This window comes from Lepus europaeus, chromosome 10 (assembly GCF_033115175.1).
Source record: "Lepus europaeus isolate LE1 chromosome 10, mLepTim1.pri, whole genome shotgun sequence".
Lineage (NCBI taxonomy): Eukaryota > Metazoa > Chordata > Mammalia > Lagomorpha > Leporidae > Lepus > Lepus europaeus.
Window position 1 is genome coordinate 35579712 of NC_084836.1, and position 22194 is coordinate 35601905.

Sequence of the window (22194 nt, forward strand, 5' to 3'; positions counted from 1 at the left end):
TGACTTCTACACTAATTTTTAAATGAACTTTTACTTTTAGTTAAACAGCTGACAAAGCAACTCTAGAAAGCTAGTTGTTTTGTCTCTGCAGCAGAGCAAGATCTCACAAACAAGTGATCTCTTTTCCTTACCATGGAGATAAATAAAGGGTACTCTTCCTTGGACAGGCTCTATAAAGTCTGGAGACATTTTTCATTTTTCAAATTGCTATATAAAAGTACAAAAAATTAAAAACATTTTTTTCTTGTTTTGAATATAAGATCAAAAATGTTCTGGGATTCCAACAATCCTTTATAATCCAACAATCTCACTAATTTTAGAAACATAAAGAAGAGGTTTAATATAAAATACTAATTATTTTAGAAATTATATAATTAAAACCAAAAATATTAGCAAGACTAATGATTTATAAGAATTCAATTTTTAATTTTTTAAAAAAGATTTATGTATTTACTTCAAAGGGACAATAAAAGAGAAAAAGAGGGAGAGGGAGGGAGAGAGAGAGATCTTCCATCTGCTGGTTTACTCACTAAATGGTTGCAGCCAGGAACTGGCAACTCCATGTGGCTCTCCTACGTGGGTGGCAGGGACCCAAGCACTTAGGCGATCTGCTGCCTCTCCTGATGCATTAGCAAGGAGCTGGATCAGAAGTGAAGCAGCTGAGATTCAAATTGTCTCTCAAAGGGATGCTGGCTTCACAGGCAGCGGCTTATTCTGCTGCACCACAATCTGACCCTGAGTTCAAGTATTTAATATCAAGTGTATTTGGCATTATCTAATATTTTGAGGGAAATAAGACCTCAAATTTTCAGGAGGAATTGGCCAAGAGAGATAAACAGATGGTTTAAAACCTTATATTAAGATATCATTCTATTCAGTACACATTTACACAAATTCTTCTGTTCACATTCTGTTAAGGGTCTGGGAAGCTTAATGGTTACTAAAGGACTCTTATCAAATGGGCTTAACTTTGATACATTTGCAACTATATAATCAGAGTTGAACAACTGATGACATATACATATATCATACATACATACCCACCCCATACACACACACACACACACACATATATATATATATATATATATATAAAATTTGGCTTTTGATCAGAGAAGAATTTGTTTTGTTGTAATCCAACTTTGAGAGAGTATAGCATAAGGCTATTGGAAACAGGAGCCACAAATAATAAGGATGATAATGTTTGTATATCTATAAGGAATTTTTCATGCCATCTAGAGAAATCCTAACATATGACACTAGGACCAGACTTGCCGAGGACACAAGTCAGTTAATGTTGAATAGGTACTAGAAGTTTTTAAAGTAGTAACTTAGTCATTCTCCTTCTTCTTACTTCCGCTCCCACCTTGCCCCCCAATTTTTCTCCTCTGTCAAATTTGACACTTGCTGTATCAAAAATAATTATAATATTTAGTGATTCCGGCCGGCGCCGCGGCTCACTAGGCTAATCCTCCGCCTTGCGGCGCCGGCACACCGGGTTCTAGTCCCGGTCGGGGCACCGATCCTGTCCCGGTTGCCCCTCTTCCAGGCCAGCTCTCTGCTGTGGCCAGGGAGTGCAGTGGAGGATGGCCCAAGTGCTTGGGCCCTGCACCCCATGGGAGACCAGGAGAAGCACCTGGCTCCTGCCATCGGAACAGCGCGGTGCGCCGGCCGCAGCGCGCTACCGCGGCGGCCATTGGAGGGTGAACCAACGGCAAAAGGAAGACCTTTCTCTCTGTCTCTCTCTCACTGTCCACTCTGCCTGTCAAAAAAAAAAATATTTAGTGATTCCCTTTATAGCATTTCACAATACTTAACAGTTCAAAAATGTATCCCATTATGAATTCCCAAATTTCACTTTCCTCAATGTAGAAGCATACATGTTCATATTGTTGGAGATTGCTGTTATCTGTCATGTATGTCTCTTTCCATCATACCAAATATTTAACTTTTTCTTTAGTCTTGTCATTTGCCTTTATTTTAGGTTTTGTCTGTCTTCCAACTAAACATTGTTTTATATATATATATATATATATATATATATATATATACACACACACACACACACACATATAACTTTGTGACTTTGATTTGACTAAACTCCAGAGTTGAAAGCAGCCTAATACATTTTACCTCTTTCATAAAAATTATTCCTATAAATTTATTGATTCTGCCCCTTGCCCGAGACAAGAAACAATTAGAAATTTGACTCTTCTGGTGTAATATTAGCTTTCTCCACCTCATTTGGGTTTAGGAACTTATAAAATATTGGCTGTTTAAGTTTAAAGAAAATTATACTGGTTCTTTACATGTTGACTTCTAAATTGTTTGAATGAAAGAGAAAATAAAATCTGTTAAACTAAGTCAACAAGTAAAAACATCAGTGAAAATTCATTTTAGAAATTAGAAGGTAAAAAATCAAAGTGCGAATGTAGATAACCATACCATCTGAAATTACTCAAACAGGTTCTTTTGGACACTTATTGTGTTACTGAAGGAGAGATAAACATCTAGATGGCTAAAACTATTTTTTAAAGTCTGTCAAACACTATGGACTCAAGGATTGAGAAAACGCTTTATTCATCATTGCTTCTGAAGTTCATTATGACTAGGTGCTTAATGGCAGGAGATAATTATTCATGAGCCTTCCACATCTGCATATCTGTGATGGCTTTCATCTAGACTGTTGTTTCAAGGATGTTTGCATAGCTGACAGTATGAAAATATAGAGACAGTGTTTCCCACACTGGCATAGGACACTATCCTATCAAGACTCCTGGTTTATAGAGCTAAAGGTTTCAACTCAAGAGATACGACTGTGGTTCACAGTGATGAAAGGTCCTAAATCTACCTTGTAAGTAAGGTCTTTTAGGCCAAGTCAATGTGCAATTACTGTTCTTCCATATCTGAATGTATAGTATAAATTGATGGTGATAAGCTTTGCTGTTCCATCCTGTAGGTCCTAGAGGGGATTATCCCAATAGGAGTAGATTGGCCTCTGATAGCGTGACCACTGGGTCTGGATTTAGTGTGAGCACTGATGTTCAAGGATTTCCAAGGATTTTATTATACAGATGACACAGTGTTGGTTGTCAAGTCAAATTAATATGTAAAGTATATCACCACTTTTAAAGCATTAGTTTCTATGTATCTATTTTTTCTATTTATTAGTCACTGATTATGCTGCGTGTTATCACAACTCTGTTGGCAATGGTAAATCTGGATATAATTCTGGGCCCCATCCCTTAGGTAGAGTTTTTGGGGATATATAGAAGAACAAACAATGTTTAGTTCCCACAACAGCAAAGGAAAAACACTGACCTTTTCACGACTAACAAAAGAGGTCCAATACCTTACTATACCCCTTTAGTACTTGATTGAAACCCCTGGTAATGACGATAGCCTTCACCCAGAGGTATCCTTTGTGGTTTTGGAATATTGGACTTTCTGAAAAAAAAACAACCAGGTGCACTCCTATTAAAAAGAAGCCATGGGGCCGGCACTGTGGCACAGTGGGTTAACACGCTGGCCTGAAGGGCCGGCATCCCATATGGGCACTGGTTCGAGTCCTGGCTGCTCCTCTTCCGATCCAGCTATAACAGTGGAAGATGGCCCAAGTCCTTGGGCCCCTGCACCTGCATGGGAGACCTGGAAGAAGCTCCTGGCTCCTGGCTTCGGATCTGCACAGCTCCGGCCATTGAGGCCATATGGGGAGTGAACCAGTGGATGGAAGATTTCTCTCTCTGTCTCTCTCTCTCTCTCTGTCATCTGTCTTTCAAATAAATAAAATAAATTTTTTTTTTAAAGAAGCCATTAGCTTCTTATGGGCCTCTTTCAGAAATAATGACTAACCCTTGGAGACCTTATGACTCTCTGACCTGTTACTCTGTTTTGGGTGGGGCAATTTGGATTCTCATAAGGTGGGACAGTCTCCAAAAGTGTCATTTGTCAAAAGGAAATGGAAGTGCAGTTAACCTGATCTCTGTAGCAACACAGCTTTAAGTGAAAAGGTAGCTAGGTAGCTACTCTTGATAGAAAAGCTTTTATTTCATTATTATTATTTTAAGATTTATTTATTTATTTGAAAGTCTGAGTTGAGAGAGAGAGAAAGAGAGAGAGGGAGAGAGAGAGAGGGAGAGAACCTTCCATCTGCTGGTTCACTTCCCAGATGCCAGGGGCTGGGCCAGGCTGAAGCTAGGAGCCAGGAGCTTCTTCTGGGTCTCCCACATGGGTGGCAGAGGCCCAAGCACTTGGGCTATTCTACGATGTTTTCCCAGGCCATTTGCGGAGAGCTGCATGGGAAGTGGAACAGCCAGGACTCAAACTAAAGCCTACATGGGATGCCAGTATCGCAGATGGAGGCTTTACCTACTATGTCAAAATGACAGCCCCTAGAAAAACTTTATCTATACTGCCTGAAGCAAAGCTGCTGCATTGACAGGACCTCAATTAATCCAAACTTCCCTAAATCCTTTAGATAGCTTCAGGGATGGTTTGCTAAGCTAAAATCCAACTAACTCTTGGGCTATTGCCAATTGCCTCACAGTTTGTTCTTCTTTGTGAAAAATGAAAGACTTGTATACTAAAGACACCTTGCTTTGGGCTCTCAAATATAGAAAAGAAACTACAACTGCTTATAGAACTATGTTGGTTCTTCATATAGATGTCACGATGATAGCCTCTTCTCTGATGAGCACAACTGAACTCAAGTTACTGACTGGGAAAAACTCAGTTCCTGATGTAGAAACTATTAATGCATACAAGACTTAAGACTCCTGAAAAATTGAGTCAAATGTCTTAGAACAGAAGAGGTCTCATCTAGTGGATCTTTGCCCTTGACTGCCTCTAGAAAATTGACTACAACTTCAAAGCCTGACCACTGTTGACATCTTTCAGGTTATTAACTAGCTGTCTTTGGCACACCATATGACCCTTGAAATTAGCTTGAATAATTTTTCTGTTTTTTGGACCATTTGAATTGGATAGTTATGTTCCTTTTACCACAAAATCTACTAAATAACAAGAGGATAATCTGATTCAACCTATCTCATGCCCTTCCATCCACACAGTTATACGGCAGGTTGACATTCACTGGAATGTGGCAGTCCCCAGGGGGAAAAAAATCATATCCTTGCAGCCACTTCCTAAGTAATAACAGAGAAAAGTGCAATGAAGCCAATATAGACCTATTTGAACAACTCAGGAATCTATCCTGATTATTTCTAGACATGATAAAGATAACTGACATATCCTCTTGGTACAGCCTTGTCCAAGGAAACTTATGCTTTCAAATTAATCCTCATTAACTTGTGTGTGTTCCTTGCTTTTGAACTTCCCAAAAGAAAAGTAAATGCATGTGTTCCTTGTTTCTGAACTTCCCAAAAGAAAAGTTATCAATAGGAAGCTAGAAAATAGAAATAAAGATACAGCCACTGAAGCTGGACATCTAATTTTGAATGGAGAATGACAATCCAGTACCCTGTAAAGTGTGGGGAGACATGAGGCATTACTGATTGTCCTAAACACTGCCCCTGAAATCTGCTTCTTGTGTATCTTTTAAACCGCTGCAAGCACCTTACATTTAGCATAATACTGAGTCTGCCATACCCTTCCAGAAGTTTCTGACCACACTCTGACAGTCATTTACCTTAGCTTTATTAAGAAGTCTATCAAGGGGTGTTGGTTCTAGTCCCGGCTGCCCCTCTTCCTATCCGGCTCCCTGCTATGGCCTGGGATAGCAGTAAGAAGATGGCCCAAGTTTTGGGGCTCCTGCACCCGCGTGGAAGACCCGGAAGAAGCTCCTGGCTCCTGGCTTCGGATCAGCACAGCTCCGGCCGTTGCAGCCAATTGGGGAATGAGCCATCAGATGGAAGACTTCTCTCTCTCTCTCTGCCTCTCCTCTCTCTGAATAACTCTGACTTTCAAATAAATAAATAAATCTCTAAAAAAAAAAAAAAAAAAAAAGAAGTCTATCAAGTCAATAGAAGATGGCCCAAATCCTGCAACTGTCTTGTAAAAAATCTCTTCACACTTAGTCATCCCTTATGGTGTACAAATGCTACCTAGAAGATATCTGATCATAAGACATCTTCAAATTTTTAAGAAAACACAAATATGGCACTGAGAAGCATTCATTCAGGTTACCGTCAACTCATTGACTAGGGGGATTTTGGATGACACAATTATCTTAGAGTCTCTTTGAGGGACAAGAAAGGATCTGCTGGATGTGGATTAAAGCCTCAAACCTAATGGGAAGGTCAATAGTAAAAAGTAAAAAACCAGTTGTGGTATTGGTAATAACCATAATTAAATGCATCACGGAGCAAATTCAATGATTTTTGTCCCAGTTCCCATCAGTTAGATTATTCAGATTAATGGAGTGGTGTACTATGAGGAAATGGGATGGATATTTTTGAGATATAAATCTCCACCACTTTCTAATATTTCTCCATGACCTACAACAGGCTTTGCTCCAGACTATCTTTTCAAAAGTATGCAGATAGCTAATAGACTTGGAAGACACAGACAATGTTTCCCCTTGGGATAGAGAGAAAATTTTATTTGTTGTCCAATATAATAAAGATAACTACTTCTTTGGGGGCATATGCTGAACAGGGCTGGTAATCGTCCTTCATAAGATGAAGAGGAATTTGCCAGCCTCAGGATTACTAGGATTACCTTGAAGAAATGGAACCTGGGGACGAAAAATCTAAGAAAAACACACATTTCCTGCTGCACATTGTAAAAATGATAGATGTTTTTGTCTGTAACCCGGAAGTCTCATTTCTTCTACCAGCATCCATGGAAACACAGCAGCCTAACTTATTAAATTGCATGCAGGGCAAAATCAGGTGCCTCACAGTTCTTGGCACCAATAAATTAGGGTAAACTATACTTAATAAAACTGAAACAAAATGATTCTTGTTTATCAGTGTCCCCTTAACCAGCTGTTTGTTAAAAGAAATCACATTTCTGAGGCAATAAATCATTAAACAGAAAAATTTGATGGCAGATTGATCTAGGTTTTTTGATCCTGGTTACTTTAGAAAGACAATTTTACATTCATTTTCCTTCAAGGAATTTCAAATCATTGCAAATATACAAATATATTTCTGACATCCTGTAAACCTGGGACTATGTTATTTCTGTCTATGAACCTATCTTCATAGCAATCTGCATATGGACCAGTCTTTATACCTACCATATTGTAACCACTCATTTTTTGCTGGTGGGAGGAGAATAATTACATTAGAATTGATTTTATATAATTATAGTTTGATGTATCTTAAAAATCTAGAAGACTTAATCCAAGAGGAAATTATTTTTATTAAGTGAAAAAGGAAAAATTCTGTTCATGTAAGCCTTGTACTTGCATACAGGAAGGTTGGAGAGAGAAATAAAAGGGAAAAAGTATAGAGATACCCCATGATGTGATTATGTCCTTTGGAGTTAAAAACAATTTTAAAATAAAGTGATAGAAATTGAAAAGGGATGAAAAAGAGGTCAAAGGAAGACAAAGTGATAATACCTTCTAATGTGTGACTTGGTTTTGATTACTAGCTTCTCTTAATTATAATCTGTATAATCTCTGCTTTTCAAAATCATCCATGTAAAACATAATTTAACTCTGTTCCTCAAGCGTTAATAATAACTTCGTATTGCACTTATAAACCCAAAGTGCCTAACATCATAACCCAGGTCTAGGGTGACCAATCCCAGGCCATTTTTCTATTTCTTCCTTCTCCCTGGTTTTCAGCCTCAACCAATCGCTCTACATATTGCAAACTATCTGTTCCTTTAATACATTAAGTGAGTTCCTATTTCTTTTTTTTAATTTATTTTTTTTTATTTAGTAAATATAAATTTCCAAAGTACAGTTTATGGATTACAATGACTCCCCCCCCCCATAATTTCCCTCCCACTTGCACCCCTCCCATCTTCCGCTCCCTCTCCCATTCCATTCACATCAAGATTCATTTTCAATTATCTTTATATACAGAAGATCGATTTAGTATATATTAAGTAAAGATTTCATCAGTTTGCACCCATACAGAAACACAGAGTGTAAAATACTGTTTCAGTACTAGTTATAGCATTACTTCACATTGGACAACACATTAAGGACAAAGATCCTACATGAGGAGTAAGTGCACAGTGACTCCTGTTGTTGACTTAACAATTTGACACTCTTTTTTATGGCGTCAGTAATCTCCCTAGGCTCTAGTCATGAGTTGCCAAGGCTATGATGAGTTCCTATTTCAAGGTTTACATGCTTGCCTGACAGTTACTCTGAGGCTATTCTCTCACTTGATTTTCACATCTTTGTTTAAATGTTACACCTTACATGTAGGCCTTCTCTGATCATCCATCTAAATACACACTGCTCTATCCCATACCCTTCCTTATTTTTATATCAACTTGTAGTAGCTTATAGTATAGTGTATATTTACATGTGTATTTATAGTTACCTAAAGTAAGCTGTAAGCACTGTGAGGTCAGGTATCTTATCTTTTCAGTTCACTTTGATAAGAACACAACCTAGAAAATTTCAGATGCCTATTGACTATTGAAATAGTCACCTATCAAAATTTAAACTCTGGCCATGATAGGAAATATCGAATTAGAATTAAGATCCTTCTTGGAACATCCATAAATATTCTAAAAAAATTACATAAGAAAAGGAAAAGCAATCAAAGCAACAGTAATTAATAAGCCACAATTCTGGAGAACAGAGGCTCATGCTGACGTGAGCCCTCTATTTCCCTTCACATTTGCCTTCCGGGGAAGTCGCAGTTTAATTGAAAGTAAAGAGATGCAGAGCACAAATGTGAGGCTTGCTTACAGCAGTTTTACAGGGATAAGAGGACAGAAGTTGAAGTTTGAGGATGCTAACGTGAGGATGCCAAGGATTAAAGGTCCAAGGACCCAGTGAAATTTGAGCTCATATTCATGTATACAACTTGCCTTCATGTGTTTGCCAACTCCAAGTGCACATGTGTAGATAAGATGCCAAGCATCATAGGGCAACAGAAACAACTGGGGGCTAAGAAGCTAAGAAGGAATTTTTTTTTTTTTTTTTTTTGGGCAGGCAGAGTTAAAGAGAGAGAAGATTTTCAATTAAAAATTTATAAAAAAACAACTTATAGAAATAAACCTACAAGTGATACATTAAGAACGTTTTGGAAAATATCATATGAATAATGCTTAAGAAAATATAGGAAATGATAGAATATTTCAACATATGAGTGGAATTTCTAAAACAAGAACCAAGTAACATTGTATAGCTAAAAAAAAAAAACACAGAAATTAAACATTCAATATGGAAGCTAAAAGATGATTAGAAAAAGCAAGGTAGGATGATTAGTGAATTATAAGATAGAGCAGTAGGAAACATCCAAATTACAACACATAATACTCCATGACATTGGCTGGGGCAATGGTTTTTGGATATGACCCTAAAAGCATAGTCAACAAAAGAAAAAAGAGACAAATGGGATAAAGCAAGTTAAAAAGTTTCTACATTGCAAAGGAAACCATAAAGAGATAATCCATAGAATGGAAGAAAAAAATGGAAAATATATTTAGGACCTTTAAAAATTTCATAGAAAAAATCATAATATGAAAAATCAGTATGGCCGGCGCCGCGGCTCACTAGGCTAATCCTCCGCCTTTCGTCACCGGCACACTGGGTTCTAGCCCCGGTCCGGGCATCGGATTCTGTCCCGGTTGCCCCTCTTCCAGGCCAGCTCTCTGCTGTGGCCAGGGAGTGCAGTGGAGAATGGTCCAAGTACTTGAGCCCTGCACCCCATGGGAGACCAGGAGAAGCACCTGGCTCCTGCCATCAGATCAGCGCCAGCCGCAGCAGCCATTGGAGGGTGAACCAATGGCAAAGGAAGACCTTTCTCTCTGTCTGTCTCCCTCACTGTCCACTCTACCTGTCAAAAAATATAAAAAAAAAAAAAAAAGAAAAAGAAAAATCGGTATGGATTTCTTTTTTTTTTTTTGCACCAAAATAAACTACTCTTTATTTTTTAAAAAAGAAGATTCATTTATTTATTTGAACGGTGGAATTACAGAGGGGGATAGACAGAGGCAGAGAGAGAGGTCTTCCATCCACTGGTCCACTCCCTAAATGGCTGTTATGGCAGGGGCTGGGCCAGGCTGATGCCAGGAGCCAGCAGCTTCATCCAGGTCTCCCATATGGGTACAGGGGCCCAAGCACATGGGCCCCCATCAATGCCTTCCCTGGCAGAGCATTATCAGGGAGATGATATAGAAGTGGAGGAGCTGAGATTCGTACTAGCGTCCATATGGGATGCTGGTGCTTCAGGTGGTAGCTTAGTCTGCTAAGCCACAGCGCCAGTCCCTAAACTAGTCTTTTAGTTCCATTTTTTTTCCCATGAGCTTTTTGAAGCACCCTTACACATCAGCCATTTGGGAGTGAATAAGAAGATGGAGTCTCTTTCCACCTTTCTCTGTGCCTCATAGCCTCTCAAATAATAATAAACATTAAAAATATATACACAAAAATGACCTGAATAATCTATTAAAAATAAAAATGTCAAAATAAAATATAAAATTAAGTAAAACCCAACTGTACACTGTTATAAAATACAATTTAGATATAAAAGCACAGAAATGTTGACTAGGAATGGTTAGAAAAAAAGTATCAGGAAAATAATAGCTGAAAGAAAGCAGCTACAGATACAAAATTATTAGACTTAACAAAGTCCTTAAGGCAGTCAGTGAAGAGATAAAGAGGAAAATGTTATGACAAACGAATCAGTGATACAACGATTTATGCTAAATGTGTATGCCCTAATAACATAGTCTTAAAGTATGAGGACAATCTGAGGACAAATTTGACAGAACAGACATCAATTTATAGAAATCCAGAATCACAGTAAGAGATTTTAAGACTTTTCTTTCAATAACTCATAGAATGCCTCTCCCCCCCACCACCATAAGAAAACACAAGATCTTTAAAATCACAATTAATAAACTTGAAGTAATTAGCATTTTAGTAACAAAATACATGTTCCTATCAAGTTCACATGGAATATTTTTCCAAATACATTATATACTGGTAAAAACTTTCAAGAAACAAATAATACAAGTATATCAAACAGTGGAAACATTTCCCAATCAAATGTATAAGACCAACAAAATCTTGATATCAAAATCTGAACAGAAAGCTGTACAAAAAGAAAAAAATGAAGTCTTTTTGATGTAATTTTCATAAATTCATAATTCAGTATTGCAATGAAATTTGGAGACCCCCAATTATGTTTGAAAAAAATTTAGAAAATAGATCTTAAGTTACCTAACTGAATTTTTTTTTTTTTTCAGACAGGCAGAGTGGACAGTGAGAGAGAGAGAGACAGAGAGAAAGGTCTTCCTTTGCCGTTGGTTCACCCTCCAATGGCCGCCGCGGCTAGCGCGCTCCGGCCAGCGCACCACGCTGATCCGATGGCAGGAGCCAGGTGCTTCTCCTGGTCTCCCATGGGGTGCAGGGCCCAAGTACTTGGGCCATCCTCCTCTGCACTCCCTGGCCACAGCAGAGAGCTGGCCTGGAAGAGGGGCAACCAGGACAGAATCCGGCGCCCCAACAGGGACTAGAACCCGGTGTGCCGGCGCCGCAAGGCGGAGGATTAGCCTGTTGAGCCACGGCACTGGCCACCTAACTGAATTTTTTAAAAAGACTTATTTGTTTATCTGAAAGTCAGAATTACACACAGAGAGGAGAGGCAGAGGGAGAGGTCTTCCATCCGATGGTTCGCTCCCTAATTGGCCACAATAGCCAGAGCTGTGCCAATCTGAAGCCAGGAGCCAGGAGCTTCTTCCAGTTACCCCACGTGGGTGCAGGGGTCCAAGGACTTGGGCCATCTTCTACTGTTTTCCCAGGCCATAGTAGAGAGCCGGATCGGAAGAGAAGCAGCCGGGACTAGAACCGGCACCCATATCCCACTGTGTCACAGCGCCAGTCCCTACCTAATTGAATTTTAAAACATACTATACTACTGAACACCAGGGTTCTCATTGATATGTCACATATGCGTACATGAAAACATAAGATTATACTTAACTCCTATTTTAATCTTGAAACACATTAATTATTAGAAATAGGTTATTACACCAGTTATCATGAGGAGATATGTAGCTAGAGAACCTTAAAGCTGATTTAGTTAAAATAAATGTAATATTAAATATATTTTTGAATCATTTAGTAATAAAATATATACAGTTGATGCTAGGTTTTGTTTGCACAGCATAAACCAGCTGCACAGATTGTTCCTGTTTTCGATCCTTCTCAAGGTGGAACAATATTCCCAAGTATGCACTAGGCAGTCTCCAAAACTGAAAAGTTTCCCCAAGTCATCCTCCCGAGTGATGAAAATACTAGCAGTAACAATTCACCCTTTACTTTATTACAAAGCTAGAAGTGTCACTGCTGTGAGAAGGCACCGACTCTCCACAGGCTTTGTCTCTCACCATCACATCTTTGTTTCCCTCTTATATGCCTATGCTAAATATTGTAAAAATCACTCAGACCTCTACTAACACAATTATTATGTAAGGCTACCAAGAGTACGTGCAATGGTCAGTGTGTATCGATTGATCAGATTTTTAAGAAGGATAAGCAGAACTTTGTAAAAATAAAAGTGTAGGTACTTCACAAAAACTGGGGGAATATGTGTTTCATGTTAGTCTGACTTAGGGTGTTTTGAACATAAAACATAATTATTTTCAAATTATATAATTATGGCATTTTAATAGTCTGTTAAATCATGTCCTTTATAGTCACATCAACATTAATATAATTAATAAATTGATATATTATTTTATGTCTTATTCTCTTACAAAAGGGTTTAAGGCAGTACATTTAAAATTGGGTAGCTAAATTAAATGCAGTTTAGGATAATTTTTTTAAAAGGGCCCTATCCTGATGCTCTGAGAAGCATGTAACATTATTTTCCTTTTTTTTAAAAAAAATAATTAAATAACTTGAGAGGCAGAGAAATAGAAAGTTTCAATTTTCTGGCTCATTCCCCAAATGCCTGCCATGTCTCCAATCAGGGGCCGTGGCAGGGAGCTGGAATTCATTCTAGGTCTCCTACCTGGGTTGCTGGCACCGAGTCACTTGAGCCTCCTGATTTGCACCAGCAGGAAGGTGGAGTCAGAACAGAGGTGGGTATAGAACGCAAGCATTCCCATATGGAAAGCAGCCATCTTAACTTCAAGATCAAATACCTGACCCTTCGGTTTTCTTCTTACCAAGATGATTTAAACATGAAGAACCAAAACCTTAATGTAATTGTAATCTTGGGGCCAGCACTGTGATGTAGCGAGTAAGGCCACCGCCTGCAGTATCAGCATCCCATATGGGCACTGGTTCGTGACCCAGCAGCTCCGCTTCTGATCCAGCTCTCTGCTGTGGCCTGGGTAGGCAGTGGAAGATGGCCCAAGTGTTTGGGCCCCTGCACCCTTGTGGAAGACCTGGCAGAAGCTCCTGGCTCCCAGCTTCGTACTGGCCCAGCTCTGCTGTTGTGGCCATTTGAGGAGTAGACTGGTGGATGGAAGACCTATCTACCTCTCCCTCTCTGTAACTCTTTCTTTCAAATAAATGGATAAATCTTTAAAAAAACTGTAATCTTAATTAAAACTCTACTCATTCAAAAACTTGATTTAATTAGAAGGAACTATATGGAGAACAGAAATGCAGAGACATTTTACAAAATAAATTGTCAGTATAGGAGTTCCCTCTTATCCATGGGAAACGCATTCTAAGGCATCTAAGTGGATGTTACCAAACTCTATATATGCTATGTTTTTCCTATACTTACATAACCATGGTTAACTTTAATCTATAAATTAGATACAATGAGATTAACAAAATAACTAATAATAAAATAGAATAATTATAAAATATGTGAGTCTTAAACAGTTGAGGGAAAATATATATTATTAAAAAACTATGCATGGATTTCAAAATTTTTGTACCAAAATTAAAGTTGTATTAATGTAATTTTCCATGAATTTCTTGAAGAACCTTTGTATTACTGTAATGAATTTCCCGCATTATTTTTATTTCACTTTGGGACCCTTATTAAGTGTAAAATGTGTTACTTGATCAAAAGCCAACGTGTTACCACAACACTCAATCTGATAAATGACATGGCCATCAAGTGACTAACTGGATGATGGCTTATACAGCAAGGTTATGCTAGACAAAGATATGATTCACACCTCTCGTGGGCCAGAACAGGACAGTCCAAGATTTTATCACACTATTTAAAATGGTTAAAACTTATACTGATGCCAGCACTGTGGTGTAGCAGGTAAAGCTGCCACCTGTGATAACAGCAACCCACACAGGTGTTGGTTCGAGACCGACTGCTTCACTTCTGATTCATCTCCCTGCTAATGTGCCTGGAAGAGCAGTGGAAGATGGCCCAAGGACTTGGGCCCCTGCACCTACATGGGAGACTGAGGGATTTCCTTACTCCTGGCTTTTACCTGTTCAGCCCCAGCCTTTGCGGCCGTTTGAGGAGTGAACCAGTGGATGGAAGATCACTCTATCTCTTCCTCTCTTTCTGTAACTCTGACTTTCAAACAAATAAATAAATGAATATTTTAAAAAATTTATACTTTTCATTGCTGGGATTTCCCATTTAATATTTTTGGACTACAGGTAAGGAGAGATTACTATAATCATGAAAAGTGTCAAGTCAAGGAAATGATGAAAAGCTCAGGAATTCTTTCCAAATTGTAACAAGTACAATGCTTTTTTGTAACCAGTACAAAAACTTTCCAAATTGAAACAAGTACAATGTGGTTTTTAATTTGGAGACTAAGAAAAAATGGCAACTAAATACAATTGGTCATACTGGACTGAATCTCAGCCTAAAACCAGGACATTAGTAGGACAACTTGCAGATCTGAATAATGTCTAATGTCAATTAGACCATAGTCTTATATAAAATGTAAATTCCCTAATTTTGGTGATTTTGGTATTGTGGTCAAATATTCTTAGGATATTAACCTCTAAAGAACTTTCTCAAAGCATACAAAGGTACTCTTGTAAACATTCTAAGACTACCTTTACACACTGTGCAAGCTTATAGGCTTACTGAAAAATATGTTAAGAAATTAATAGCCTATTAGTGGAAATCAAATGTCATTTGAAAAAAATCTATTGCATAGTGCTAATAGGACAAACACTTTACAAACCAGTTCAGCTCCACTATGGTATATTAAAGTATTTAAATATAATATTTAAGTGTTATAGTTAGTTATTACTTACTTCATCAAAAGTAAAGTCCTCTAAATCAATTTCTTCATATTCTTCTTCAGATTCTTCATTTCTAATAGCTTCTAGAGCTGCTGTCAGTTTCTTTCGCAAAATAAAGCCCTTCCAAACAGCCTAAACAAAAATTTAAAGTATGTTATACAAGGTTATAGATCAAATCCCAAACCAGATTCTCTGTGTTATCCCATTAGGAAGATAAAACATCTTAGACTTCAGTTTAATGGCTCAATAATCTGTTTTTTGAACTTTATGTGACACTTAAGACTGCAAGATAAATTAAATGGCTGCATGTGTCTAAAGTTCTGAATCTCAGGGGACCTTCCTTGTGGTAAGCAGAAAAGAATCTTTAAAACTCCCTCAACTGCACATGTAGGTCAACCAATCAATTATCTGGCAATTCCTTTAGGACTTATTCTAAACCAAAAAGAAAAGAGAGATAAAGGAAAACCAGTTTTGCTAATTTTCAAATGATCACGTATGAAGTAAGCCAAAATACATCTAGGAAAACTCCAACACATTAATTATCACGTCAGAGAGGTGGTATCACGGTCCATAACTATTACCTAATTTCACTTCAAAACGGAATAATACCATTGAAAGTGTTCAGATCTTAACAACCCTGGAATAGGCAAAGCTTTCCAAATTATAACAAGTACAATGTGGTTTTTAAAAAATGAGTATCTATCTGTAGCTACTGTGAGGGATTTAACTTCAAGATATATGAAGTATAAAAACTAAAGGAGAAATAAGCGTGTTCTCATGTTATTTATCTATCTATGAAAGAATTGAGTACAAACATAAACAAAGAGTCCCCAGAAAGTTCATGGAAAATTTTTACTATCTTTTCAAAATATTTATGTATGTATTTATTTTTATTCGAAAGGCAGACAGCAAAACACAGAGAGACAAAGAGAGAGAAAGAGAAATATCTACTGGTTCATTCACAAATGCCCACAACAACCAGAGCAGGGTCAGGCAAAATCCAGGAGCCAGAAACAATCTGGGTCTCCTATGTGGGTGGCAGGGACCCAGGTACTTAAGCTATCACCTACTGCCTCCCGATTGTGTGCATTAGCAGGATGCTGCAATGGAGAGCAGAGTTGTGCCTCGACTCCAGGATTCAGATGTGGGATGCAGACATTCCAAGTGACGGCTTAACCACTGAGCCAAACACTTGCCCGTGCATTAACTTTTCATTCAAATATTCCATGAATAAAATAATCTCATGTATCATTATTATTATTATATATGTACAAATATTTTTTTACATTTAAAGTATGAAATTATTTAATGAAATTAATTAATGGTAGAAATTAATTGTTAAAAGGCAGAAAATAGGGTAGAAGTACAGCAACAGCAGCCAGACTTCTTTGAATGTATCTTGTTTACACTTGACTTTGGAGCCATACACATGTTTAAGATAACTATAACACAAAGTTAAATAGATATGAAATTAAAATCTTTAAAAAATGTAAAGACATTTCATGTTATGGGCATACCCACTAAAGCTATTTAAAGAGACTTTAAGACATATTTATTTGACTATATGCTAATGAAATACACTTAAAGGATACATTTTACTGCAAAAGATAATTCAAAACCTGCTTTCAGTAATCCTATCACTGGTATTAATAGTACTGATAGAGTATGCAAAATAACCAGACCATATGTGACAAAAGAAATCAAATGCACTCTCTGCAACATGCAGCCAAGGATGTAAAATCATAACCTCTGCAGCAATGGACCAGGAAGTTGTATTATGACCTCTGCAGTTATTAGCCAGGAATGGTCAAGACTTGGTCAGTGATTTTCAGCTCCCTGGCTTTTGCCTCTATTTATAACCTAGGACCAACAAGAGATAAAGCCCAATATGCTTCCCAAACCACTCCTTTAAGATTCATCATGTGGGCAATCTCCAAAAAAGCATACCTTAATGGTTTTATTTTTATTTTTTCACTATAAAGTGTTCTGACTTCCTTCCATGTCCTTGAGTCTATGCCAAAAGCAAGTGATGAAGGCTAAGTTCCTTTTTCTCTTTTGTGTAGCCTGTGTGTGTGTGTCATCAACCACCCACCCACTCCCATACACACACACACACACACACACAAAATGCATGCACACAGGATAAAGGGAGTAAAGAGAGGGGAGAAAAATGGAAATTATGCTAATGTCATTGGACATTAGGATTCTCCACAGAACAGATAAAAATACGATATCAAGTAAATAAAAAGTCCCATACTAATAAATTTAATTGTAAAATAGTGTGTTTTTCTCTTAAAATATGTATTTTCGAGCTCAGTATACTAAAAAGAAATCTAAAAGTAAATACCAGTAACAAATAGTACCCCTAAAATCTAGATTCTGGTCTAGGAACCAAGGATCTTTGAGGAAATGTCTTATTGCAAGCATGGGGCAAATGATATACCAAATGTTCGTGCAATGTCTGCTACATTAGACAGCAAGGAAAGTCTTAAAGACTACTGAATTGTGTCAAAAAAGGCAACTTAAAGAGACTAACATTTGCCAAATATACCATATTCTAAATAAATACTACAGGCAAAATTGAATGAGTTGATCAGGGGGATGAGGAGCACTGACTTCTATTTTAAATACAGTATTTCAAAACCCTTCATTGCTTAGTTAACATTTGAATATGGATCAATAAATCATAAAACTAAGGAATACTAATGGCAAGCCAATAAAAAATAGCCTAAATGCTATTCCATATATTCAAGGAGCAAAGAAGCCCAGGCAAAGGACATCCAGTAGAGAACTTAGCCACTGAACTACACTGTTTTATAAATTAACTGACGTCCTTTTATTGAGAGGACCAAAATAAATGAATAGGCATTTATTAGTAGTACTGAAAAATGCATTGATCATCCAGTAATGACAGGAGACAGTCTGGACTGCATGACATCAACATTCCTTATATGACAGAATAACATTTAAAGATAGTAACTGAAATTTCTTTGCTTTTCTCAGAGTTTCCTTGAATCAATTGCCCTGCCCTCATTCCCACCCCTTCCAAGGAGCTATAACAGCTCTGTGTATGCACTGCTCTCTGGAGTACAGGTACAAGTTGAAATATTGGATATATTTATTGGAGCCAGAGAAGAAGTAATTATCTTGAAAACTATCACTTCTGAAAAAGCTCCTTGTTTATGTGCCCACGAAACCAGCCGAAGACTACTCAAGTACTTGGGTTTCTGCCACTCATACTGGTGACTCAGATGCAGTCCCAGACTCCTGGCTTCGGTCCAGCCCAGCCCTGGCCATTGAAGCTGTTTAGCGAGTGAACCAGCAGATGGAAGATCTCCCTGCTCTCTCTATCTCTCTTGCCATTTCTTTCCTACTGCCTAACTCTGTCCTTTTCTCCAACTCTGCCTTTCACATAACAAATAAATAAATCTTAAAAAAAATCTGTGTATTGTAAATAACTGCGGTTTGGGCATTACTTTATATATAATATATATATATATATATATATATATATATATATACACACACACATACATACAGTGCAAGATGACTATTCATCTTTGATGAGTATGTTATTAAATGATTAAAATTAACCTGAATAAGAATAGCAGCCTTCTTTCTCTGTTCTTCAGTATTCACAATATTTTTTCTTTTTTCTTTCTTTAAAATAGTCTGATTCTTGATGCAACAATTGGGTAGCAGTCCTGTTGTAGCAGTATGAAACCATGTGGAGAATTTAATCTTTTTGCGCATGATGTAACCACGCCAGTGTGCCTGGATTAATACAGCTGCCATACTATTTGGAGGAGAAAAAAAAATTGTTACATTGTTAGTGTGTGTAAATTCACCGGCACAGACAGCTGTCTTTCAAACAAGGTCCAAATAAATTGTTATTTACAAATAAGACTCTTCTTGTGTTTAAATTCTTAGAAGCAAAAATGTAATGGAAATTTTCAAATCTAAAAGAAAGAAAGGAAAGAAACAGAGGGATTGATATAGATGAAATGGAATTTCATTTGTTTCTTTTTAAAAATGTTTCTTAATTTATTGTTATTTGAAAGGCAGAGGAAAGGAGAGGGAGAGACAGTGAGACAGTTCACACCCCAAATGCCCAGTATAAGCAGGAGTGGGTCAGGTGTGGGCAAAAGCCAGCAGCAAGGAACTCCATCTGAGTCTCCAATGTAGGTGGCAGGAACCCAAATTCTTGAGCCATCATCTGCTACCTCCCAGGATGTTCATTAGCAGGAAGATAGATCAGAGTTGTGGGGTTGCCAGGACTCCAACCAGGTACTCCTATGGTTTATTATCAATATTACCATTATCATCATAATTTTATCTAAAACCAGTATGTCTTCAATATATTTGGTTATGAATAGAAAATTTAATTGCTAAAATATCTGGTGTAAGATAAACTACTTGTACTCCTAGTACTTGGGAAAATATTCACATTCCAAGACATCATTTCCTCCTCCTTCGCTATCCAGAACTTTGTAAATTTTGCTATGGATTTAATTTAATTTGGTCATACAGTCATCCCTTCACCACTTTGTCATTTGAACAAAAATTCATCAGAAGATTTCTAAGCACTGTAAGAGGTACTTTGTGTGACAACAGAAAGAATTAGAAAATATATTGTAACATCTAAAGAATGAAAGTTTCTAATAAAACACATTTAACCTTAAACAGTATTTATGTTTCTCTTTATAAAAATACAATTTTCACTAATTACTATTGTGAATCTCTTTTACTGTCATTCATTACATGAATTCCTTAGTGTGATATGATCAAAATTTCCCAAGGAAAACAAAAACAAAAAAGTAGATGAGGGATATTTTCTTCACGACACTAACACATGGCCTGCTTTTACTTCACTGAAAGTGGGTAAAGAAGTTGACTTTAGGCTTTCCTGAATGTGGGATGCTCTCTGTTTTGAAAAAGGAAATAGCTCTATCATCATCACTTTAATCTTTTCTTTAACAAAAAATTATAATGGGAAAAACATCTTTAGCACAAGAGCCTTTGCAAATCGTGCTTAGGACACTGACAACTGACAAGGAATCTTCCTGAATTACAAAGCTCAGCAAGTATATATACATCGTCTTTTCCCTTTATTCTTTCAGTCTTTGCTTTATCTATATTTTTAGTTCTTCATTCTTACTTAATATCAGCATTTGGTTATTTTATTGATCATTGATTAAAAGTTATATATATATATATATATTGCTCATATAAAATTCCAATAGACAACATCCAGAGCATTTGGAAAAAAGGCAATCAGTTAAATAAATGGTTAAAATATAAAACAGGAAATATGAAGGCCATTTTTGATAAAAGTTAAGAAATTAGTATTAGGAAATAAATATCAATTTCATTATATCAAATTACTTAACATAGCTCCCCCCAAAAATCACTGTTAACCAACAATTCCTGAAAGAAGGAAAACTGGGAAAAGCAAGATTAGCTACTGTGATATTCTGACTTTTGCCCTATTCAGCACTGTCATTAGAGAAGAAGCTAAATCTGGCCACTTTCTCTTTTGTTAGCTTGACAGAGGTCAAAAAGTAAAAAGCACAAGAAGAAGGTGACAGGCCAAAGTAAATACCAATGTTTTCTGGTTCAATAAACAATTAAAGCCAACCATTAGCTTTCTAAAAGTGTTAACAGTTGCAATGGGGTTTATGTGATAAATCACAGAGAAAATTGCCCTACTTTATAAAGCTGTTATGCCAAAAAAATTTATAGTCATATATTCAAGTACTTTCGTATATACTTGTAAGTGTTTACATTTCAATAATCACATAAATAGCACAGGCAAATTGTATGTTTAAGTAAATGAAATTATGTGATTATTCAGAATTTATACCTTTTCTTATTTTTAGAATGTAAAATTTTATTGCTCTTTAACAATTCTTAACTATTTTAATGGTTTAGAAATTAGGAGGCAGAAAAATAATTTCACATCTATACATTCAAAATTAAATAATAATAGAAATTTAATCAGAACCTGCAAAAATTTAACCCAATGAATCTATACTGTATTTAAAGCTTTGTGCACATCATGAAAACAAAATTAAGGGCGTTAATATGAAATATAATAGTGATTCAAATCCTCTTTCAGGTTATTATTTGGTGCCAGGCACTAAGATTATCCATCAAGAATAGTAAACATCACATCTGTAATAGGAAAATGATTTACACATCTCACGTTTTCTTGCTGTGTGCTGTATTTTGGTGCTTTCTCAGAGAGTTTGTCATCACTGTTTCTACAAATGGGGCTCTTTTTGGGGGGCTATTGCTTGCTTCGCTGTCTTCTCTCTTCTGTCCTATTAGTTTTTCTTGATTTTTTCCTTCCATATCTTCACATACAGAGCTGTTGTTTAATAGGAAGTGAGTAGAGCCAGAGTTCATCAATTTGTCAGGAATATTAAGTGACTCCTGTTTCTGTTTGTTTGCACAAGAGTAGAGGTCTTTAATTTGCAATAGGCTGTCAATGCATGCAGGAGCCACACGATTTTGCAGCATTTTGGATTCATCTCTCTCGGCGATATTTACATCTCCATGTTCATGTGCGTATCGGTATTCATTACTGAGTGTCATCAATTTCTTAAAATAATTATAGAGATTTTCTGCTGTATCCAAGGTAAGTACATCTCTGAAAAAGTAAGTAGTAAGGACATTCAATGATATAAATTACATCAGCGTATATCACTGTATTACATCTTATATAGAATTAACCTTTTATGCTGTATGGCCTAAAATGAATATTGAACTTTAGTATAACATTCAATATAAATTAGTTCTACTTATTTATATAAAAATTGATATTCTTTTAAACAAAATTTGACAATATTTGTTTAGTTAATTTAGATCTGTCAGTCTAGACAAAATGTCTGGAAGTTTTA

The 22194-nt window shown here is 36.8% G+C and overlaps 1 protein-coding gene across 4 annotated transcripts in view; it reads right to left on the reverse strand.

Moving 5' to 3' along the window:
• Nucleotides 1-22194, reverse strand: part of LRRIQ1 (leucine rich repeats and IQ motif containing 1) — a 237314-nt gene that overhangs the window by 122104 nt on the left and 93016 nt on the right. For all 4 annotated transcript variants that reach the window (XM_062202044.1, XM_062202046.1, XM_062202042.1 and 1 more), the window contains 3 exons: nucleotides 21498-21944; nucleotides 18887-19088; nucleotides 15305-15424 (listed from right to left, as the gene is read on the reverse strand). In XM_062202044.1, the coding sequence (XP_062058028.1) occupies nucleotides 15305-15424; nucleotides 18887-19088; nucleotides 21498-21944 (769 nt within the window). The remainder of the gene's footprint in view (nucleotides 1-15304; nucleotides 15425-18886; nucleotides 19089-21497; nucleotides 21945-22194) is intronic.